Source organism: Pollicipes pollicipes, unplaced genomic scaffold (assembly GCF_011947565.3).
Source record: "Pollicipes pollicipes isolate AB1234 unplaced genomic scaffold, Ppol_2.1 Scaffold_6138;HRSCAF=7277_pilon_pilon_pilon, whole genome shotgun sequence".
Classification (NCBI taxonomy): domain Eukaryota; kingdom Metazoa; phylum Arthropoda; class Thecostraca; order Pollicipedomorpha; family Pollicipedidae; genus Pollicipes; species Pollicipes pollicipes.
In genome coordinates this window covers 35,188,079-35,211,864 of record NW_023596818.1, presented here as the reverse complement: position 1 = coordinate 35,211,864, position 23,786 = coordinate 35,188,079, and the positions used below count along the sequence as shown (strand labels likewise).

Sequence of the window (23,786 nt, the reverse complement as noted above, 5' to 3'; positions counted from 1 at the left end):
TCGAATTGATACACTACGTTGGTGCATTTTGGTTTGTCGGGTGTGCCTGGGCTGTTTCCCAAAAGAAAGTCAAAGATTTTGTTATTGCGATGATACATGACGATGTCTATTTTGTGGTCGTTCTTGCCCTTTAGACGTCGAAAGATGATTTTCCGTAGAGCTTTTTCGCCTTGTTTGTGGGCAGATGTCATTTGATTTTGGTGATACAGTTGGACGGTTGGTTGGTTGTCTTGTTTTGGTTTGCTGTCAAACTGTCTTGTCATATGCCGTTGTATTTCGTTTTCAACGTCAGAATTTGAAAAGCCGTTGGGATAACATTCGTCTCGAAATTCCCCCTCTCAAAATATAAAAGCGCCTTCTTGAACAATTACGAAAAGCCTGTGCGCTGGAAGTTTCTTTCCGCGGGTCTGATGGCCGAATGTATTGCCAAAGTGAGGGTGTTGCGACTAGCTCACCGCCAGGACCGTTATTCGCTAATTTCTTTATGGGACATGTGGAAACCGACACACTACAAAATGACGACATGAGACCGGACATTTTCTGTTGCTATGTAAACGATATGTTCGTGGAGGTTAGAGACATTGACCAACTAGAACGTCTCAAAAACACCACTTCAACAGCAGTCTGGTTCAAATTTCACAAAAGAGCTCAGTGTGCAAAACATAATATCCTTTCTTGGCGTGATTATTAATGGAAAAGGACAGCGATTGAATACGACTGTACCGAAAGCAGACTAACAACGGACGGTGGTTGAATGCTGACCGTGAGTGTCCTCGACGCTACAAAATTTGCATGATAAGGTCATTCATTATATGTGCATTTAAGCACTCCTCTGATTGGACAGGACTGCATTTGGAATTGGCGCGAATCAGACAGATCTTGGTGAACAACGGTTCTTGAAATTCTGACGTTGAAAACGAAATACAACGACATATGACAAGACACACGTCAGCAAGCCAAGACAAGGCAACCAATGAACCGTCCAACTATATTATCAAAATAAAATGACATCCGCCCACAAACAAGGCAAGAAAGCTCTACGGAAAATCATCTCCCGACATGTAAAACGTAAGAACGACCACAAAATGCATTGCCACTTATCATTGCAACAAGAAAACCAGCTTTCTTATGAGAAATAACCCGATCAAACCCGACAAACTAAAATGCACAATTTTGGTGTATCAATTCAAATACAACATCGAAGGCTGCAGACATTGTTCCGTACACTACAATGGAGCGACCACGACTCTCTCACGACGCCTGACAGTGGACTTACATGAGGGGGCACCTCTGAACCACATGCGACACGAACACGACAGAACATTTACACGACAACTGACAGACAACACTGACATTTTACGGACGTGCAATGGCAGAAGATGCCTTCAAACTTGGGAAAGTATATTAATCAATGAACTCTCTTGCCCTAAACAAATTCTTGTACAACCCTTGAATTATTAATTGGTGGGAGGTGAACACTATTGATGTGATTGTGGCAATATGTTTGTGTCTTTGTAGTGTCCGCATTATGAGTGTATTTTATATGCATCAAAGTAAAAAGGAATTCTGTCTCACTTCAATTAGCCATGCTTCATTTGTGTTCTCCGTACCAAAAGAGGCTTTTAAATAGTAGTGCACAATTTTCATCCCTTAAAACTCCAAACGTATTTTTTGTGCTATTCAGTCTTCTCCCACCATGAGATAAGATCTCGAAACGTGAGAATGTAAAGATCGGCGAATATATGAGTGATTTTGTACGAACTGTCTTTAATTTAAACGACTAATGCTAAGTCAAAAGTCCCGAAACTAGATGGGTGCAAAAAATAGTTCTTCAGTGCCGGGTCGGTAGTCATTGTTAAACAAACATGCATAAAAGTAAGGATTCTGCCGAAATATTCCACCATATATATGCATATATATATATATATATATATATATATATATATATATATATATATATATATATATATATATATATATATATATATATGTATATGTATATATACAAATGTGTGTATATATCAAGTATTATGTATTGGTTTGCACAGTGGACAAATTGCTCAAATGGCCCAGACATGGCAGCCTGTCCATATGTGGGTCTGCCGCCTGAGTGTGGCCGGTTCCCCCCCCCCCCCCCCCGCCGCGGTCGTGTGGTCTGAACCCCTGACAGAGTATTAATAAATGCTGGCTGGCCGGCCGCAGCAGCGATCTGCAAAGTTACAACAGTGATTTAAACATATACATTGTCGTGCGCGACGTAAGGAAACGTGTGGATATGATGAAACCGTGAGAAGGCTATCGCCAGTTAACGCGACTGTGTTCAGATCATGCCATGATGGCGATTACTGAATGCGACCGACAGCCGGTACCACGCTGGCCAACGCGTGGCAACCCAGGAAAATGCCTGCAATCGCGTGCGAAGAGTGCCTTGGTGTGCTTTTGATGGCACTGCGACGGGGCTATGAGCTGGCACCCAAACCTGCTTGTCGGCCGAATCGTCCATTTTGTTTTGGTGACCCGTGACGGGTCATCACTCGATGCAGGCGGGCAGGCGGAGGCGTCAATTTCCTAAGTTACGGTGGTCAGTGCAACTTTTTTCGTTCTCAGCGGATGCGGCTGAGCGGAGACGGTAGCATTGTGGCGGGGCAGTGGGCCGGTAGCGTAGTTCGGTTATTCACATAACACCCTGACGGTGCAGCACTGATGGTGCCGACTGGCCGGTAGCGTGGCAGCCACCATACCGCGGACCGGGAGAAACACTGGATCGCGCGCGGGGAGTGCGACTATGCGCATTTCATATCACTCTTCTGCCGGCTGGCACTTACAAATGCTTGTCGGCCGACGGTATACATATAATTTTTTTGGTGGGGGGGGGACCCCGGACTGCGCATCACTCAAGGCAAGCTGGCCGGTGGCAGCGGCGATTTGATCAGTTACGGCCGTCATCAAGTCATCAATCATCAAATCATCGTCGTCAATGGCGGCGGCTGCAGCCGTGTGCAGACGACGGCACTGTGGGAGCGCTGTCGACCGGCAACATCAGTCGGTGTACGGGAGCCATTTCCCGTTTTGTTCATTTCGCCCCGGGCGGCCCATTACTGAATGCCATTGGCCGGCCGGTAACGTGGTGGCCAACACAGGGAGTATGTTTGCCGCTAATCGATTGATCGGCAGGTGCCCAAAAACCAATCATGTGTGATTTTTTTCTGTACAGCATCGCGGTAGGTCATGTCACCTGCATCAGTAGCCAAGAAAACTTTCCACTTTGCGTGGTTGAAACTCTTTGAAACAATGCCTGTTGCTCATTCGGGCATTTTCAGTACACTTTTAATCGTAGTGAGCAGTGTGAAATGTAGCTGGGACACCCGGTAAGCAACCATACTGACCAGTGGAACTGCAGCACGTAAGAAGCCATTGGTTGCCGTGGTACCGAGCTCAGCGTCTGCCTGTCTGTCAGAGCTGTCGTGCTACAATGTGCCATCTAGCATGACCGCAGAATCTTAGTTGCATACGCCATTCGAAGATGTGGCTTGAGTGCACCCATGATGTGTGCCTCCGGATCGCAACGCGTGGGCCGCGTCTGTTAGGATTTACCCGCATCGAAGCCGGACCACATTTAATTGTGTTTGACCGCCATGGTCAGGCTACGACAATGCGTCACTGTTGGCCAGTTACGGAAGAGCTGGTGCGCAAGCGGGCTGAGCACAATGAAAAGGAGATCTTCAGCCTGGAGGAGCTGTCGCTGCATCAGTGTGACGTGGAACGGATCCAGCATCTGGACCGGTGGTGTCGACGTCTGCGCATTCTCTACCTGCAGTCTAACCTTATTGCCAAGATAGGTAGGCTGCAGCTGTGACGGTGTGTTTGCCGGCATTTGGCCGACATCTTTGAAAACATGAATGATGCCAATGGGGGTTGTGATCATGATATTACGTTTCTGAGCGCGTTTAACTTATGCTCTGGTGGGTTAGTGCCTTTTGCTGGAAAGTTACGTTTGTTTCCCTTCACAAATATGAATGGTCTTCTGGATTGATTGACACATGCCCATGTTATACACATCCATCCGGTACTGCAGTGACTGCGGTTACTTTAGGTATTTTTAGGTCTTGATGACGCTGCCGTCGCCGCTCTTCAGAGAACGTTGGTCGGCTGAAGCAGCTGGAGTACCTGAACCTGGCCCTCAACAGCGTGGAGCGCGTGGAGAACCTGGAGGGCTGCGAGAGCCTGACCAAGCTGGACCTGACGCTCAACTTCATCGGAGAGATTACGTCTCTGGCCAGCCTCCGACACAACGCCGCCCTGCGCGAACTGTAAGCCGAGTGACGGCGGCCCACCGCACGGAGTGCCACCACCAGCCTCCGACGCTGCCGGGTGCACTCTCCAGTGCTGAGTGCTGGGCGCCCCCTGGCGGCGGCCTGAGGCGGAGGTGTGCGGGCCGCTGTCCGGAGGCAGCTGACCTGACTGCCGTGCCGGTGGCCCGAGACCGCAGAGTGTGTGTGTGTGGGGGGGGGGGGGGGGGGGGGGGTGGCGGACGCGTGGCGCCGCATGTAGCACTGCTGCGGCCGTCCTCTACGGCCCGCACCCGGCACGCCGTCGCTGCTGTCTGCTGCCGCCGCACCCGACGCGCCGCTGTGGCTGCCCATGGCCGTCCTCACCGGCACACTGTCGTGGCCGTGCGCGTTGGTCCGACCGCCGGGGGATTGTGCAGAGTTGATCGGGCTGGTGATCGTGCCCATTGCTTGCTGTTCACGCAGTCGCTGACCGTGCCGGGCGTCGGAGTTGCTGCCTCTCGGCTCCGCACAGACGTCTCCCGCCGCAGATTCCTCACGGGCAACCCGTGCGCCGACTACGAGGGCTACCGCGCCTGGGTGGCCGTCGCCCTGCCGCAGCTGGAGGTGCTGGACGGCACGCGGATCGAGCACTCGGAGCGGATCCGGGCGCGCCAGGCGTTCGCCCGCATCCAGGACGACATCGTCCAACAGCAGAGGCGCTACCTAGGTCAGTTCTTGGAGAGAACCGCTGACGTACCCAGAACGGGCACAGTGCACAGGGCCGAGCGTGAATGCAGCGGGTTATGCGCTGTCAACATTAGCGTGTGTTGTAATCCATGTTTTCTGATGCAAAGTGAGACGTGAGCTTTATTGCGCACGGACTAATTGGATTTTGCAATGCTCTCCATCGTAAAAGTGTGTTCATATTGCCTTACGGACCCTTAATGATGGTGTGTATCGCTGCCATGGTTGCACGCATTGCAGAGAAAAGGAAGCAACAAAAAGAAGCTGTACGGGCAACGAAAGATGCTTCAAATTTGAAAGATCTTAGTGAAGAAGAGCGAAAAAAGTAAGCGGGTTGAGGACATGTAGGCATTTATTGCACGCACGATAGCTCCTGAAATCATGTGAGACGTTATCCCGGGTCGCTTATCATCACCCATCGATGGGGCACTTGACCTCCTAGCCTACGAGGCCCAGAGCCTTCAGATATTAAGACGAATGAAAACATGTTAGCATCATATCTCAAACCAAAGTTGACGGCGACGCTCAAGTCGAGGCGGGTGGTGACTTACCAATGTAGCGTCGCTGTAGAACTACTGACCAAGGGAAGTGCGTGCCGGTGTGGGTATCACGTCCGCCCTCTTCTACGGGCCATATAATACAGGTGTGTGCTCTGCGGCCAGCCATGTCACCGATCTCTGGTCAGTTGAGGCCGGCTGGCTAGCGCCGTGCCTGGGTGGGTTGGGATAATAAGTTTTCATCCTGTTGCGGTGTGCCTTTATTTTAGAAGTCTAGACAGCCCGGCCGCTTCGGAAATCATGCTTGTCGGCAGTTTGTAGGTGCCTCGGGTTCTAGTAATAGCCTTTCAGTCCCTGTTGTGTGGTGACTGGTTTGTCTGTGCTCGATTAGTTGGGATAAGTATCAGTCTGTCGAGCGTCCTCAACTTTTTTGATGGATTCCGGCCTGCGTGCCTCGATACTCTTTGACTCGACGTGGCTCCATTCCCGTTCTGTATGCTTCCGGTGTCTGACAATATATGCTTCGTATGGTGAGTCCCAAGTTCTGTCTGTGTGCGCCTATCCAGTCCCCTTTAACGAGTCTTTCTCTTTCCATGGGTGCGCTGCAGGCTCTTCCGAACGAATCCCTCCCTCCCTGTGTGTGAGTGGTTGGGTGTGGATATGGGTGTGGTTGTGTGTATGCGTGCGCGTGTACTTGTGTTGTGCGTGCTTCACGTTGTGGTCGGGTCCAGGTTTTGGGCCGAGCGGACGCCGTACACGCCCGAGTCGCGGCTGGAGCTGCACCGCCACCTGGAGGCGTCGCGCGCCGCTCCGCCGCGGGACGAACGGCCCGCCTGGGAGGCGCCGGCCCGCCAGAGCCGCCTGTTCACCGACGACGGCCGGCCGCTCAACGTCAACAGTGCCGGCCTCAGCTTCTGGCTGGAGGATGACGAGCCGGCCCACCAGCTGCGGCTCCACCTGGACGTGTTCAGGTGGGGGCGCCGCCGCCGCTGCAGCCGCCCTGTTTCCGTCCGACGGGGCGCACGGGCAAATGCGTCGCAGATGGGGGGAGGGCAGGGGCTGCTGTTGCCTCCTGTTCCCCCCGTGGCTCCTTGCACCAGCGACGGTCTTGTTTTCGTTGCCCCCCCCCCCCCCCTCCCACAAAGTAGCTCCCTGAGCGCCAACTGCCCCCCCCCCCCCCCGTGCATTGTCTTGTCCCCTGGCATCCAACCCCCGCGGTGCCCCTGTCCAGGTGCAGCCTGCGGTCAGAGCCGGAGCCCGAAACCGTACCAGCTCCGGTGCACGGTGATCACTCGAGCGTGCATCTGTGGCGGGTCCGTTACCCTCATAAATAGAGGAATATTTGGATCCACAGGTGTTTCACCTGTACAGGTGTAAGCGGAGCTTGGGAAGTGGCGATATCAGGTTTATTGCTACGTAGGTACCCGATCTTTGTACCACACTTGCAAAAGAGAAGCCCCCGCTCCCCGTGAATGACCGCGCTGCACTCCGAGAGAAAAAGCGTCTTTCCGAAGCAAGGCCGCCGTTCGCTTGACAGGCGTGGGTCTGAGTCCAAGAGCCACGTCCGAACTCGCGGAGTCCTGCAGCCGTATGTCTGAGGCCGTCTCCCGGTCGCACACAAATCGTGTCATGTCAGCTTGACACGGGCACAGATCACGGGTGTCACTTTATATATTTTCGGGGGGCGTGAGCGCCCACCCGATGCTGACTTGAGCCCTCAATGCTCCTCTGAGCTCCTTAAGGTATATGAGCAAACGGGGAATGCTGAGCCAAAACAATGCATAACAGTTATCCCAATTATTGGTATACTAGGCAGAAGGTGCCTTAAAACGTCACAATTAGCATCATTTTACTTTTGTACCAGATGGTATCGTGCAGGTACCGTGCGTTTATGTCCTGCTAACTTCTTCACTTGTTAAGCCAGTCTTGAAATGTTTGGCATGTATGCCAAATGTTGACGTGTGGACCGGGATAAAGAGTAAATTGACTGCAATATGTGGCAGCTTTTAAGTGCACGGTGGCCCAGACAGAACTTAACGCGTGTTGGCCTCACAGGAGCAAGTGTATTTGTCGCATACTCGTGGCTGTCGTGGTATAGACGTGCGTAATTGCCGGCTGACCATGACACCGAGCACGTGCGTGCGCGCCGCCTCAGACACATGGATACGTCTCTGCTGGAGGTGGACGTACAGCCGACGTACGTGTGCGTGCGGGTGCGGCAGCAGCCGTTCCAGCTGGTGCTGTCCGAGGAGGTGAAGCCGGACAGCAGTACTGTGCAGCGCTCCCAGGTCACCGGGCAGCTGCTGGTGACGATGCCGAAGGTAGCTGTCCTTGACCCGGCGGTCACTGTGCTGAAGGTCGCTCGTGTCCAAAGAACGCCACTGATTCTCCAGCCGAAACTGTCGTACCTCACAACCAACCGGCCTCTGAGCAGCCTCCCCAGTCTGTTGACGGCTGCCGCTTGTGCTTACACACCCCCCCCCCCCCCCTCCCCCTCGGCGTACATATCAGCCGCGCCGAACGGTGCGAGGGCAATTCCGTAATGGCCGGTCGGAACTGGCTACAGCCAGGTACAGCGAAATCCTAAACCCGTAGACACAGTTTCTGTGAGTGGCATTCAACAGTTTTTCAAAGGACGGCCATTTTGAGCAGCATATTTTCTGTTTTAGTCCCAGTTGAAGGTGTGTTGCGGCATTTCTAAACTGTGTGCGCCGTGCCAGGTCAATCTACATTCTGACCAAGGATATTATTTTGAACGCTTCAGATGGCATGATCGCTTGTAAAGCTATTGCTGCTGTCGTGTGCTGTGTTGTTAGTTGTGCTGCAAGAGTTCGCCTGGTTGTTGAAGCTGAGCAGGCGGCCTGCCGACATTTGATGGAGCTCCCACCTGAGGTTGCGACGGTCTGTTCTCAGTTTGGACGCGCTCCTGTGGGACGCCGCGCTGCTGATGGCCTGCTGACAATGGCCCGGATGTGTCGCCCTGACCAGGGCTGGTGGTATGTCCTGACCAGGACCGCTGGTGTGTCACCTTGGCCAGGGCTGGTGGTGTGTCGCCCTGACCAGGGTCGGTGGTGTGTCGCCCTGACCAGGGCCGGCGGTGTGTCGCCCTGACCAGGGCCGCTGGTGTGTCCTGACCAGGACCGCTGGTGTGTCACCTTGGCCAGGGCCGGTGGTGTGTCGCCCTGACCAGGGCCGGCGGCGTGTCGCCCTGACCAAGGCCGCTGGTGTGTCCTGACCAGGACCGCTGGTGTGTCACCTTGGCCAGGGCCGGTGGTGTGTCGCCCTGACCAGGGCCGCTGGTGTGTCCTGACCAGGACCGCTGGTGTGTCACCTTGGCCAGGGTCGGTGGTGTGTCGTCCTGACCAGGGCCGGCGGTGTGTCGCCCTGACCAGGGCCGCTGGTGTGTCCTGACCAGGACCGCTGGTGTGTCACCTTGGCCAGGGCCGGTGGTGTGTCGCCCTGACCAGGGCCGGCGGTGTGTCACCTTGGCCAGGGCCGGCGGTGTGTCGCCCTGACCAGGGCCGCTGGTGTGTCCTGACCAGGACCGCTGGTGTGTCACCTTGGCCAGGGTCGGTGGTGTGTCGTCCTGACCAGGGCCGGTGGTGTGTCGTCCTGACCAGGACCGCTGGTGTGTCCTGACCAGGGCCGCTGGTGTGCCACCAGTTCGCGGAGCGGCCCGCTCTGGGGGTCCGGCGGCCTGGCCCACCTGCGGCTCGGCCACCGAAGCCGTCGGCCGGTCCAGAGCCAAGCCCGGTGCCGGAGGACGAGCATCCGGAGGTGCCGCCGCTGGTCTGAGGCGACGGCCGGCCACCAGGCGGCGCCCATCGCAGCCTGGGCCCACCGCTGGCGATGGCGACCGTCGGTGTGTGCCTGACACCGGCCACGTGTCGGCCCCGGCCCCGGCTGCAGCCCCGTATGCGGGCCGGGCCTGCGCGAACACGTCCAGTGCGACCGTTACGACACTGTGAATCGCACTGGGACTCGCGCAGCCTCCATTAATGCACGCTCATCTGGCCCTGCACTCTCGTCTTACGCCGCATTCTCATCTGGCCCTGTACTCTTGTCTCACGCCGCATACTCCTCTGGCCCTGTACTCTTGTCTCACGCCGCATACTCCTCTGGCCCTGTACTCTTGTCTCACGCCGCATACTCCTCTGGCCCTGTACTCTTGTCTCACGCCGCATACTCCTCTGGCCCTGTACTCTTGTCTCACGCCGCATACTCCTCTCTCTCTCTCTCTCTCTCTCTCTCTCTCTCTCTCTCTCTCTCTCTCTCTCTCTCTCTCTCTCTCTCTCTCTCTCTCTCTCTCTCTCTCGCTCTCGCTCTCGCTCTCGCTCTCGCTCTCGCTCTCGCTCTCTCTCTCTCGCTCTCTCTCTCTCTCGCTCTCGCTCTCGCTCTCTCTCTCTCTCCTCTATATTGATGTTCCGGCAAAATGTTTTATCTTACCAAATATCAGAGGTCACGAGAAGTATATCTATAGTATGGTTTTGTATATACATTTATATTTGCTGTTGCTCAACAACTAGCTTTCAAGAACAAAGAGAAACAAGGTTTTGGAGCAGGAAAGCTGAGGCCACTGAAACCTACATTGTCGAGCATATATTGAACGAGAACAATGGAAACCTACAAATCGTGGACGGCGATATGAACGAGATCATCAGCTTCAACATGCCATGCAAGTGTATTGAGATCGACAGAACACACCTTAGCAGACGCGAAACGACGACAATTTGACGCATTCCACCTAAGGCAAACGTAACACATTCCGTCCAAAGGACTTCTCACAGACTCAATAACACAATATTCACAAGCTGTCCAAGTGATTTATGCAGCCAAAAATGAGGCTGCACCAAGCACAGCGTACAGTTTTCCGTCCGCAGGACGCTGCGGACCGCCGCGGGCGCCGACAGGTCAAACGGTCTGACGTGACTGGGGATCCACTAAGTCATCGCCATAGCTGTCGTCATCGACTCGGTCCCTTGGGCCTCCGCACTCAGGGTGGCAAACCATCCAGATGGTGATCACGTCGTCCTGCCAAGAAAGAACAGTCCAGTAATCCTTTGAAAATCGGCTGACTTCATTGGAAGAGCGTAATGTGCGTCCTCCCAAAATTATGTGCAATTTACAGAGACGACTGACTTTAATCGTGGCTGACGTGGTGTCTGACGAACTTTTTCAGCGTGATCATGTTTGTAAGCTATGTCATTCTTTTACTTTCAATGCCCTGAAAACGTTTAAGTCTCCCACGGTTTCTCAACATGCTTTGACCTGTCAAACCCCCGCTGCAAGAATTCTTTGCAAAACGTAGTGCAGCTCATGTGGGACACACGGACGGTGGAGCAATGACCAGTGCTGGCGTCCTTTAGCAAATCACCTTGAAACCTTACACTCGGTACAGAACTTCTTAACCTTTCATCCTAGCCGTCTTATTTTGAGCAGCCCTTTCCACGCATGGGGTGTCCGGCGCTGGATGTAGTAGCGAGATGTACTACGATACTGATGCTCCTGGGATCTGTATTTCTAACTCCATGCTTGGTTGTGGTCACCAATATCTTTTGGCTTAGCCGTCTGTATGTCCTGCAGCCAAAACCTTGTGCACCAGGTATCAGGCATTATAATGTGGTGAGCTGGGAATATTTTTTTGTATCTATTGTCAGAGTCTGCGCAGATTTGGAAAGTTTCCTGTATTGCTGCCAGCCAATCAATGGTTACTTCTGAGTTGTAAATAGGCATGTGAAATCACCAGCATATCTTTGAAAGCATGTTACAGGCATGCTGGCTGGAGCAATGAGCATGTTAAACTTGAGTTTTTTTTAACCAAGGCCAGAACACTATTTCATAGCGGTCAGTGATGCTTGATTATTCAAGCGCACAGGTAAACTATGAAATATAGATGTCATCACTGCTTGTGCTCGTTTAAAATGATCAGTGGAAATTCAATGCACTAAGCTTCTTGAAAAATATAGATGTTAGAGAAAAGTCCTGTCATGTTCTATCTTATTGCACATGTATTCACCTAGTTCTTTGCGAGAGAAAATTATTTAAATGTAACAGATGAAAACATCAATATAAACCCTGATTGCACAAAACACACATAACATTTGATATGTATGGGGAAGGGTAGGTTATGTACAGCAAAGCAGTGAATCATTGGAGCAATTTCAACACATGCCCTTTAAATCCAAGATCTCATAGTTTAGCACAGATGCAACCAACTCCAGTGGTAAGAGGCCAGTGTTTCAGGGAATCATGATATCACCAAGGTAGTTTCAGGTAGATGTATGCCGAAAAATCTATTTGCACACCAATAATTTGAAATTCGGTGTGACTTACCCTGACCAGAGTTTGACATTCCAATGTGAAGATCCAAGCACGGATGTCTTGTAGGTGTCCAGCGGGACGGATGATTTTTTTCTGACTGGATGCAGACATTTTGCGTTATGATAGCCTCAGTTAGTAAACCTATGTATCACTTCCTATCACTGATCTTTGTTTGACCGCCGTGTTTGTTTGACTGACCATGTTTGACCTCTTGAAGATCATGGTGACCAAAATAATAGAGGACTGTTCTGGGTTTTGCAGTTACATAAGCGACAAAGATTTCGCTAGGCAGTATGCTTGTAACAACTAAATGCTGACCTGGGTCATTTTAAGTCAATGACCTATTCAGACCTCTAAGAAGTCCATGGAAGATGTATAATTCCGTTCTTGCTACCAATAAATTCACAATGAACACCAGAGCTGTCACATACAGCAAGTCTTAGAGTAATAAAACAGGTTGGTTTTGGCCTTGACAGAAGCCATGACCTGACTCTGACCTGTCATAGGTCAGCGACCTTATAAGGTACATCTAAATTCGATGTTAGGCGATCCACTTTTCAATTGTCTACAGCCATCTTAAATTTGGCATGGCTACGCCGCGCCGTTCGGAAACAATCTTGGAAATACCTTCGGGGCGGTCAGTTTGACCGCCCACCCGAGCGCGCGTTAAAGCCTTTGTTCTGTCCGCTTTTTCCACTTCTTCCAGTATCTGTATCCGTACAGATGTCTGCGTAGAAAATTCCATGTCAGCACATGGCGTCCATCAACCATTTGATATGGACCGAAAGTGACATTCAGCAGGCCATGACAAGTGTGGACAAAAGTCCTGGACATAATCTCTAAGTTCTTATTGTAGAATTCCCTGCAGAACTTAACATTTCACTTTTGTAAAAGCACTAGCTGATACTTGTGTCATTTCAGTGTCAAAGGCTCTGGGACTTAATGCCGTTGTTATCCTTGCTTGTACGCAATCACACCCAAACAGTGCGGCGATTGCTGTGTGATGTGGCATGAATGGTGGTGGGACAGATATTTGGGCCAATTCAAAGCTCGCATATGTTTTCGTTTGTGTTGCTACATAATGCAGGCACTTAAAGACATAAAAACATAGAAGAGACTGCCTCTACTTCTTACATTCGGTTTATGAAATTGTAACGATTGTGACGCAGTCAAGCGATGTTTGTGCTTACCACAGTGTAATTAATGGGCTGAGCAGACTTCCAATGACTTAAAAGATCCAACATGATGCATGCAATTTTTGAAATCAAAGCCTATGATATGGGATGCAGGAGTGCAATCTCTGGCGGTACATTTTGGAGGAAGGCCACTTTAAATTTCACCCTTTTCTTTCTCATTTGCAGTTAAAAACTAGCGTCACAGTGCCTACGATCTGCTTTGGCGCAATATAAATTGACTAGTTCAGGTACTTTGATCACTTTTGTCCAAGCAACATCACTTGTGGTAACTAAACAGTGTTGTGCATTAGATGGCACTGAAGTATGTTCCAGTTATACTTAATGAAAAGATCTAAAATCTGCAAAAGGAAGACTTAAACTAGCTTCGTATTTGTGGGTCACTCTCGGGTCAGCATTGTTGCTCATTTGGCCAACGTTGGGTTTCCTAGTTTCCTCGTGTTGAGAGGGTTGAGTCGGAACAAGTGTCCCCAACTTCAGGAATATCATCACGAAAGTGCCGTCGAGCTTTGGGACGAAGCCGTTGATAACCTTTGCTTCCTAAAGTACTACCACCGTAGCAAGTGACGTATGAACAGGGCAATGACGTGTTGCAGACTGGGTTACAAAAAGGATGTCTGCTGTATACTGACTCAGAGTATAGCTAAGAAATATATTGCGCATGCAATTTGCATGCTTTTTCTTGTTTGGAGCGAAAACGCGAAGCCCGGTAAGGACAGGAATGGATAGGGATATGAGACCACTTTCCCATGAACTGTTCCGAATTTCATGGCAGACTATACGGCTTCCTCGTATTTCATTAAAAATATCCCATTAAGATCATCTCGCCATCAATATTTATTATCATGTCACCCTCGTCCGACTTTGGCTATCTAAGTGAGGTGCTTTGGCCCAGATGCACCTTCCCCTGGATTCGCTCATGTGGATTTTCAGAGGTGTCATAATAATTTGGACTTTGAAGGAGCACTTTGAGGATGGGGAAGATTTTAGTTGAGATTGGCACTGATGCAAACTTTATCTTGACATTTCGAACGCTTGGTTGGATATCTAAACTTTTGCTTTTAGTGGCGTGATTGTGGTCACCATGAGGCTCCCCTTTCTTTGACCCTGAAATGAAACTTGAAAGGTGACCTTGACTGTTCCCGTCACGTTGACGGAGCTGAGTGCGGATGACGCACTATGTTATGATACTTAAGATCGGCTGGGTGTCACCGGTTTAGTCGCTATGACTGCGTCATTTGACATCAACTTTGACCTTTATGGGTGACAATGAAACCAAAGCGTGCAGATGTTGAGAAAAATAAGCTTGACAGTGACATACTGAAGAAGTTGAGCAAGCAACGGAAAAAGACAAACAGACAAGAGTACAAAGAAAAAAACAAAGAAGAGCACAGCCAAGAGTAACCGAGCAGTAGAACGAACAAGAGTAGGACGCAGTTTCACGGACATTCCCTCACCACCGCTGTCGCATGACACCGCGGCCGTCGCGTGGACGTGCGCATCGCGTACACTGTTCCTTGTATGCCGAACGATTTGACCCGCACACGAGTGGAGCGTGTTGCAGACATTATTAAGTATAACATAAGTAGAACATCTATATTTTGTATCATTTGACATATTCCATGCACAAGCAGTCATGCCGGGTAGATTTCAGTACGCGGTACCGCTTAGCAAAGCCACAATCAAATGCCCTTCTACTTATATTGTTATGTTTCTGGCACTTGCGTCATGTCTCATTACCCTTATGTAGTACACTTGTGCCGTAACATTGAGTCCACACGTGTGATAGTTCAAACTATAATCCGCAATCCGGTCTTCTGTCTGCAGTCGTCCGTTGTTTGCTAGATCCATCCGCAGCCGTGAGCCCTTCAAGCATGCAGGCCTCGGTGCACTAGAACTATCTGACCGTGTACTAGTGCCAAACATGTGCATTTGTCTTTGGCAATCAGGCACGACTCCTCCCAAGCTATTTCCATCTCGGGACATAAACTGAGGTACGAGGTGAGCGCACCAGCGCTCGCAGGCCCGTCTACAACTTCTCTACTTTCAGGCAGATGGGACTGATACCGAAGATGGTCGCACCCCTGCGGTACTCAAGTCGGGTCTCCGGGGTGGCCGCCAGCCGGTAGCGCTGCAGCACGTAGGCCAGCACGAACTTGACCTCCATGATAGCTAGCCGGCTGCCGATGCAGGCGCGCGGCCCCAGGCCGAACGGCATCCAGTTGTACTGGCCGAGCTGGCGGCCCTGCTCGCCCAGCCAGCGGTCCGGCACGAAGCGCTCCGGCTCCGGGAACACCTCCGGGTCGAGGTGGAACGGCCACACGGGGATCACGACCGAGACGCCGGCCGGCACGCGCAGGCTGCCGCACTGCCAGTCACGCTGGCAGACGCGCTCGTGGCGCACGATAAACGGTGACACGCGCAGTGTCTCCTGTAGTACGGCCTCCAGCAGCGGCATTCGCTGCAGCGCGTCGTACGTCAGCTCCTCCACGCCGTTGACTTCCTCCAGCACCCGCGCCAGAACGTCCGGGTTGGTGGCCAGATGATAGGCGCAGAGCGAGAGCGCGTTACCAGTGGTGTCGTACGCGTCCAAGAGCAGGTTGGCGCCCTGCAGCAACAGTAGGTCTTCCGTGATGTTTAGTTCGCGGAACTCCTTCGTGGGCACCTTGGTGTCGATGGCATCCATGAGGGCGCCGACCAGGTCGGCCCGGACGGTGCCGGCCGTGCGCCGCTCCTTCACCGTCTTGCGTAGAATACCGGTCAGCAACTCGAGCGGCGGCACTAAGAACTTGGCAAAGAGCAACGAGCAGAGACGCGGCGAGTAGGACAGCAGGGCCGACACCAACGGGCTGGCGACATCGTCGCTGCCCAGCGTCTTGGCCGCCTTGACGAACGGGTCGGAGGGGTCGCCGATGTTGGGCACCTTGAGGCCGAATGTGAACTGGGCGACGGCGTCCAGCACCAGTGGTCCAAACAGCACGTCCTTGATTCGGATCACGGGGCTCTTGAGCAGCTCCTGGTCCATACGCGCGCAAGCGTCATGCGCGCACTGCTCTAGTGTAGGTATCATGGCCTTGAGTTTAGCGCCCGTCGACAGAGCTGGAGCCAGGATCGCCCTCACCACCCTCCAGCGTTTGTTCGGCAGAAGGTCAAGCAGATCCTTGGCGGGGGCAAAGTCGAATTTGTCACTCGGTCGCTCTGAGAAAAACTCGAAGTCTTTGATGAAGACGCGCTTTGCCATTTCCCGGTCGGCGATGAACACCTGGGGCGTGGGGCCGGCGTACGCGCCCCAGACGCCGTTGAACTGTTTGGCGTGGCGCATGTCCTCTTCCCTGATGTAAAGCCGCCAGGGACGCGGCACGCTGCCCACAAACGGGTACGGCTGGATAACGGGGATGCCGAGCTTCTCCAACGTGCCGTAGTTGCGTGTACCGTACTTGTACAGCAGAAGCGGCAGCAGGATGACCAGCAACACTGGCAGCAGGTCCACCAGCTCCATAGCCAATCTCACCGAGCGTTTCACAGCTTCAGTAAACTTCCACCTTTCGGTTGGATGCGGCCGACCCAACCGCTGGCACTGCCGCTGGCGCCACCGCCCTGCTCTCCCGCCCGCGACAGTCGCACCTAAATTGAGGTCGGAAGGCCCGCCTCTCAGCTGGGTCGGTTGACCGCCGGAGAGGAGGAGAGAGAGGTGCAGTTCTCCGGAGAAATATGGGCATGAAAGGAAACCAAGTCATCGATGAGCGCCCGCTGTAATCACAGGTTCAGCATGGTATTTTTTAGCCACCCGCTGATGCATGCATCACGTCCCAAGGAGGATCGCATCGCCTGGGGCCGGATCCAAGCCCGAATTACACTCCGCGTGGCGCATCATTTGTGGTGGTTTGCATCTCTATCGAGCGTCAAGGCTATGTCCGCGCACAGCACGGCGGACGTGCTTGTTTAGTTTGCACATGGCAGCGATGGCCACGCCGATAGCGACCGGCGCTGATTAGTGCACGCATTCGCGCCGCATCGCGCCGCAGTCAGATCCAAAGCCGCGTTCGAAATCCGGAGCGGCCAAGAGAATGGCGGCCGCCTAAGAGGCACCGATGTTCCAAAATGCTACTGAGATAGCCTCGAAGTGGACGCTGCTCCAGTTATGTCTGAAACAGTTCCGACAGGAGTATAGATGTTGTAGGGGATTTTTTTGTTGCAAGTTTAACAATAGTGAATAGCTTTTTCTCATGATGCAGTTAGTTGTACATTGGCATTGTAGGTCGTAAATTGGTCTGTAATTCTGAAAAAAGTAATAAGCTTCATAGAGCATAAGCCTACAAAAACAAACACAAATCACAAAGTGACACAAATACACACAAACTAAAAAAAAATCCGCAGAATTTGTGCAAAAAGACCCTGGTATATTTCATGAAGACCAGCTGATTTTCTAATCACGGTGAATTAGTAAACTCCAATGTACAAATCATAACTACAAGTCCGCGATAGCCTGGCCTGATGTAGACAAGTTAGCCATAAGCTTAAGGCAGTACCAGCTGCAAAGATGGATGGTGTACGTGAGGCCCACAGAGAAAAGGAGGCACACAAGGCTCTCCAGGGACAGGATGATCAAGCACTCAGAGAAAAGCATAAACAAATTCTCAGAAAAAACTCTGCGAGGAAGTGGGTCAGTGACAATTCTGAAGTCTTTAGCGATTGTCAACAATGCGCACCAATGTTCTTACCAGTACCATCGCTTATAACTATGAGTGCCCCTGGCAGCGAAAACCCTCGATTGAAGAGTTGGTAGCAATTGAATGCAATTCCGCGTTGTCGCAAGAGTGCGTGCTGAGCGGATAGAAAGGTCCTTTACTGAGCGCTGAGTCAGGCCCCCAGTGACCTCACATTTGGCAAACGGGGCACTGAAAGGCGGGTCAGTCTTACATTTTACGCCATTTTGGAAACACTGCTGATTGGCGGCGGTCAATTGCACAGAGCACTGAGATTGACAATAGCGATTAATCAACACGTGTTGTTTTGTGGAATAGTTTTAATTTATACTTTGTTAACTCCACCTCGCGAATAACAAACACTAGCGATTTGTAAAACATATCTATGTGAAAGACTGTAGGTAGTCAGCGGCGTAGTTCCTCAAAATTAGTATGTGTGTGTGTGAGGGGGGGGGAATAGCTGTACAAGAGATGACCCTACCTGCCCCCAAATATGCTAAAAAACAGGCCTCTCCCCGGATTTTGCTCACTTTCAAAGTTGAGGGGGGAGGAGGACTGCAGCCCAAGTTGGGGGGGGGGGGGGAGGAACCACCTAATTGAATAGGAAACTACGCTCCTGCAGGTCGTCCTTCTGCCCGCCTTTTCTCACACACGCTACTTACTCATGAAGCGGCTCGACTCTGGTTCGTGCTCCGACACAGCCGGGGTGAGCGTGACATCACCGCATGAGTTATCCTCTCTTCGGCTGTCCAACTGAGCAAAGCTGATGCTCACAACGATCACTGCTGGCACGGCTCAAAACGTTCTATTGTGCACATCGCTGGCGCCACGCGGCCATTCGTGCCAACCCTTCGAACCCGGCACAGTCCTGCCAGGCAGGTCAGGCCCGCCTGCCTGAGCGAGGGGAGCTACCGTCGGAGCGAGAGCTGCCGAACCATCACTGTAAATATTTACTATCCGTACTGTTGTCTAACGAGATCAGACACCTTTGCGGAGGTTTGATTAAGAGTATAAGAAAGGATATTTGGTTGGGAAACATCGCCGTGCTTCACGATTAATCACATCACGTGTCCATTCCCTGACATTCCCTGCCCCATGTCAGTGGGGCAGGGAAGCGGACAGTGGTCCATTACGTCTATTCGTTTCCCGAGCAAAGTAGGTCTTACCTCAATTGCTCCAACATCTTTTGCATCGTGAGTCCTGTTCAACCGTTGGATCTGCTCGAGAATGCGAGTGTCCAAGCCGGCTTGAGCGCCGAGATCGAATTTGCCTTAGGCTATGCTCTTTTGAGACTGACAGATGTTTTCCTTTCCGACAGTTTGACCATCGAGGGCGACGACAGTCGACGCTTTTGCTGCCAGGCCTCTCCGGCAGTTGAAGGTTGGATTTATTCGTCGTCGTCCGTAAACATGGAGACAGCTCTGAGCCTGCCATTCTGCAGACTGGTCGACAATCCAGCAGCTTTGGCTCACTAAAACACTCGCCCAACGCTGCGACGCAACTCCACTCAATTCACAGCAGCACAGAAAATCGTGCTGATTGGGTAGTCTCAGCCGCAACACCGCTTAGCCGCGCACACGCAATTATGATGTTATTCATGTCTCGTAAGCAGATCTATGCATTGCATCGCTGTCACTTCCACATGTTAAAAGAAACGCGGAGTTGTTTTCGACTGTGCTTGGCTCACGTGCTTAACATACGGTTAATAATACCCGTCTGGCATGTAATTACAGCAGCCTACAAGGAGAACCAGTGTACAGCCTATTCCCGAAACTTAAGTCACATTAAGCTTAACCTTAAATGGCCCTCCACTTATGCATAATGAAGCACTGTGGAAAGCTGCGAGTATGACTGGCATAATTAACGGCATAGACAAGCTTACTCCGATTCTTAACATGTGAAGAAATGCCTGCGACCAGTTTAAGAACTCTGGCTGGTCACTCGGCTTTGCGATACCACAAATCACTCAGCTTTGCCAATTTACCCACAAATCGCAAGGGCAACAAAGTACCAAAACTGAGAGACCGCACTCTTCATCCCCGCCAGTCAAAATGCCACGACCCCCACTCAGGTCCTGGCCCAAGACCAAGTCTCCGCCGTGCGTCCCTCGGCCGCAGAAGCACAATTCGCCTGCATCGAACACCCGGCAGCCAAACGGCTGGTCGTTGCGCATGCGGCCGAACAGGAAGGAGCGGAGCTCCTCGCCGTCGATGGTCGAGACGCTCTTCTCGTTGGGGATCTGCGAGAGCCGCGGGTAGGAGAAGAGCCGCAGTAGCCCCATTGGCAGCCGGTGCCAGTAGGAGAAGGGTGGCTCCCAGCTGGAGCAGCTGCTGCGCGTCAGTGGCGTGCCCTCCGTCCAGTACATCATATATAAGTTGCACATCTCGTCCCGCGCCGTCGCCCTGCGGCACGTGGTGGAGTGTGAGCTGTGCCAGCCGTGTGAGCCGTGTGAGTTGTGTGAGTGTGAGCCGTGTGAGTGTGAGCCGTGTAAGCGTGAGCCGTGTGAGCCGTATGAGTGAGCTCTGTGAGTGTGAGCCGTGTGAGCCGTTCGAGTGTGAGCCGTGTGAGCTGTGTGAGTGTGATCCATGTGAGTGTGAGCCGTGTGAGTGTGAGTCCGTGTGAGTGTGAGCCGCACGTGAGTGTGAGACGTTTTGAGTGTGAGCCGCGTGAGTGTGAGCTCGTGAGTGTGAGCCGTGTGAGACCGTGTAAGTGGTGAGCCGTGTGAGTGTGGAGCGTGAGTGTGAGCCGTGTGAGTGTGAGTCGTGTGAGTGTGAGCCGCGTGAGTGTGAGCCGTGTGAGTGTGAGCCGCGTGAGTGTGAGCCGCGTGAGTGTGAGCCGTGTGAGCCGTGTAAGTGTGAGCCGTGTGAGTGTGAGCCGTGTGAGCCGTGTGAGTGTGGGCCGTGCCGGGCGGGCGTGGTGATGTGACGCCGGCCACCGAGAGGGCGGCCCGGATGCCGGTCCAGCCTGGTCGGATGCCGGTCCAGCCTGGTCGGATGCCGGTCCACCCTGGTCGGATGGCGGTCCAGCCTAGTCGGATGCCGGTCCGGCCTGGTCGGATGCCGGTCCAGCCTGGTCGGACGCGGGTCCAGCCTGGTCGGATGCCGGTCCACCCTGGTCGGACGCGGGCCCAGCCTGGTCGGATGCCGGTCCAGCCTGGTCGGATGCCGGTCCACCCTGGTCGGATGCGTGATCAACGCCTGTCGCAGAATCTTACAAAACTGTTTTTAGTGGCTTCCAATCCCCGTAGCAGCTCAGCTCACTCCTCGCGTCACGGGTTTGGGTCCAGATGTGCACCCCGTCAAGCAGATCTTACGCAGTGTTTTGCTGAACGACATGCTGTTCATCTCAAACCTCCTCGCCGGAAAACATCCAATATTTGCAGGTTAGGCCACATGCGGCTCTTGGGCGGACTCACCCGACTTTGGTGACGCGGGCGCGGTGGCTGCTCATGGTACACCTGGCGGCCTGAAAATGTGACATCACGGAGATCAGTGAACGTAACATCTCGCTGAGATGGCGAACTCACGGAGCTGCCTGCTGCGCCGCACACCATACGGCTGGCGTACAAGTGACGAGCCGGCCGGTAGACAGGCCACTTGTGGGGCGGGCGCACGACAGGGTCGGCCGGTAGGCAGGCCACTTGTCGGGCGGGCACCCGCAGCCGTTACGTTCTCTTTACATGTGCTACGATTTCCGCAGCACACTGCTTGCTGAGCCACAATCATTGGGACAGAAACTGCTCGTAGGGAAATAGTCCGAGCTATACCCAAAATCATATCACTCCAAACATTTAAGCCGCTTCACTTGAAGATTTTAACAAGGTTTACGAATCATTTGTTTTACACTTCAGCTTGCATGCTACTATAATGATAAAGGGCCAGACAGACGTGGTTGGTATGAGCAAAAAAGACCTCAGCGGCCATCCATCAATTACGTCACTTGCGGGGGTTGAGGGCTGTCTTAATGGAGCGTAACTGAAGCGCAGCTTCGGATGCAGACATTTTGTACATCGCAACGTTACGCTCAGTTGTGACTGTAAGTCACATAAAACCTATGAAGACACCGAAAGATTTACTTTCATGGCACGCCACATCCTCGCTATTTGCTTCGTATCTCTAGCTTGCTTAAGGGCAGAACAAACATTACTGTTGCGCAACGTCCCCGCGGCGTGGACGTTCCCCGCTCCGTCGCCCTCCTTGCTCTTCCAAGCCTCTGCCCCCCCCCCCCCCGCCGCCGTGGACAGACGTGCCACTTTATCCCCTCCCTCGCTCTCCCTGCATTTCCAAGCCTCTCTCCCCGCCGCCGTGGGCAGACGTTACCCCCCCCCCCCATCGCTCTCCCTGCATTTCCAAGCCTCTCCCCCCGCCGTCGTGGGCAGACGTACCACGTTACCCCTCCCTCGCTCTCCCTGCATTTCCAAGCCTCTCTCCCCGCCGCCGTGAACAGACGTACCACGTTACCACTCCCTCGCTATTCCTGCACTTCCAGGCCTCTCTTCCCGCTGCCATGGGCAGACGTACCATGTCGCCCCTCCCTCACTCTCACTGCATTTCCAAGTCTCTCTACCCTCCGCCGTGGACAGACGTATCACGACATCACCGAAGCTCAGCGTGACGTTGTCCAGCGCCGGGCAGAACATCTGCGGTAGCTGCAGCTTCATCTTGCCAATCAACGTCCACTGGTACTGGCTGCCGGCGCAGCGGACACACCAGCCGGACACCACCTCGCCTGCCGGCAGCGGCCCGTCCCCACGTCACGGTCCAGCTCCGGCCTGAGAGAGTTTGGAGCGTGCGGTGCCGACGGCGGGCACGAGGCACGCGTGGCGGCTGGTCTGATGCGCCGACCGCCCTTCCAGCTGCTCGGAGCGCTAACGGGCCGCGCCTTGTGCGCCGATTCCGCTCAGATGCTCGCAGCAAAACTTCCCTGGCGCTGACTGGAGAGAGCTGACTTGATAGCTGACTGGAGAGCAGTGTACTCAGTCCTGGTCGGCTGCCGAGTGTGATAGCTGACTGGAGAGCAGTGTACTCAGTCCTGGCCGGCTGCCGAGAGTGATAGCTGACTGGAGAGCAGTGTACTCAGCCCTGACCGGCCGCCGAGAGTGATAGCTGACTGGAGAGCAGTGTATACAGTTCTGGCCGGCCGCCGAGAGTGATAGCTGACTGGAGAGCAGTGTACTCAGCCCTGACCGGCCGCCGAGAGTGATAGCTGACTGGAGAGCAGTGTACTCAGCCCTGACCGGCCGCCGAGAGTGATAGCTGACTGGAGAGCAGTGTACTCAGTCCTGGCCGGCCGCCGAGAGTGATAGCTGACTGGAGAGCAGTGTACTCAGCCCTGACCGGCCGCCGAGAGTGATAGCTGACTGGAGAGCAGTGTACTCAGTCCTGGCCGGCCGCCGGGAGTAATAACAAGAATGTCACGTAGTATGTCCCGAGCAAATTATACTATTAGGAAAAGGGAAAACCAAAACCAAGTTACGCACGATTCTGTGTGCATGCACAGTTTAATGCAGTACTCCGTCGGGCTGGGCAGGCGCATATAGGCGTGTTCTCGTCAAGCCCTCGAGCAGCGATCACGTGGTCCGTCACCAGCAGCCGGACGGCCAGCGGCGCGGCTCGCGTGTACCTAGCGCGTGCATGTGCGTGCGGAAGGCGAATGGGTGGATGACCGTGTCCCCGGCGATGTCGCAGGCGGTCTCCGTGTGCGTTTGCGAGTACGGGAAGATGTAGCCGCCAGTGCCCATCTGAAGGACGCCCGCTGACTTGGGCTGCCTATGAAAGAGATGCTTGAGAGCAGGCAGATGGCCAGCTGCCTCAGCAGATCGCTTCACTGGATTTCAGCTGCGGCTTGGAAGCAGTGATTAGGCTACGGGCAACGGCAAGTACGCTGCTGTTGTGGTCGAGGCCAACAAACTATGTGCTTTTCATGCTCAGTCATTTCTGGTGACTACTTTGCCTGTGGGAACCCAATAATATTTTCGAGGTGCTCGAAATGTTTATGTATGTTTTATTATTTAGGTATGTTTTATTTTTAACCCAATATTATTTGCAAATGTTA

General features: G+C 53.1%; 3 protein-coding genes across 6 annotated transcripts in view; 1 reads left to right on the top strand and 2 right to left on the bottom strand.

The window, feature by feature from the left end:
• LOC119105684 (protein tilB homolog) overlaps window positions 1-19,129 on the top strand; it is a 55,605-nt gene extending 36,476 nt beyond the window's left edge. For 2 of the 4 annotated variants that reach the window (XM_037229154.1, XM_037229152.1), the window contains exons 2-8: window positions 3,672-3,839; window positions 4,136-4,310; window positions 4,820-4,998; window positions 5,256-5,340; window positions 6,244-6,483; window positions 7,668-7,833; window positions 9,176-9,743. In XM_037229154.1, the coding sequence (XP_037085049.1) occupies window positions 3,672-3,839; window positions 4,136-4,310; window positions 4,820-4,998; window positions 5,256-5,340; window positions 6,244-6,483; window positions 7,668-7,833; window positions 9,176-9,307 (1,145 nt within the window). In that variant the 3' untranslated portion in view covers window positions 9,308-9,743. Of the gene's footprint in view, window positions 1-3,609; window positions 3,840-4,135; window positions 4,311-4,819; window positions 4,999-5,255; window positions 5,341-6,243; window positions 6,484-7,667; window positions 7,834-9,175; window positions 9,744-19,050 lie in introns of those variants that run through there. The other 2 variants (XR_005095056.1, XM_037229151.1) reach the window with 2 other exon arrangements.
• On the bottom strand, window positions 14,711-16,671 carry LOC119105682 (cytochrome P450 3A8-like). The gene has a single exon (XM_037229148.1). The coding sequence runs from the start codon at window positions 16,523-16,525 to the stop codon at window positions 15,056-15,058; it is 1,470 nt and encodes a 489-aa protein (XP_037085043.1). The 5' UTR covers window positions 16,526-16,671; the 3' UTR covers window positions 14,711-15,055.
• The window catches only part of LOC119105617 (protein tilB homolog), an 18,989-nt gene continuing 12,307 nt past the window's right edge, over window positions 17,105-23,786 (bottom strand). Inside the window, exons 9-14 of the mRNA XM_037229076.1 lie at window positions 23,318-23,558; window positions 22,743-22,813; window positions 22,324-22,460; window positions 21,148-21,197; window positions 19,856-20,134; window positions 17,105-17,171 (exon numbers count right to left, since the gene is read on the bottom strand). Coding sequence (XP_037084971.1) covers window positions 17,105-17,171; window positions 19,856-20,134; window positions 21,148-21,197; window positions 22,324-22,460; window positions 22,743-22,813; window positions 23,318-23,558 — 845 coding nt within the window. The remainder of the gene's footprint in view (window positions 17,172-19,855; window positions 20,135-21,147; window positions 21,198-22,323; window positions 22,461-22,742; window positions 22,814-23,317; window positions 23,559-23,786) is intronic.

What these genes read in the sequence shown, in the direction of transcription:
- LOC119105682 (XM_037229148.1), bottom strand. Translation starts at nt 16,525, where the DNA reads ATGGAGCTGGTGGACCTGCTGCCAGTGTTGCTGGTCATCCTGCTGCCG.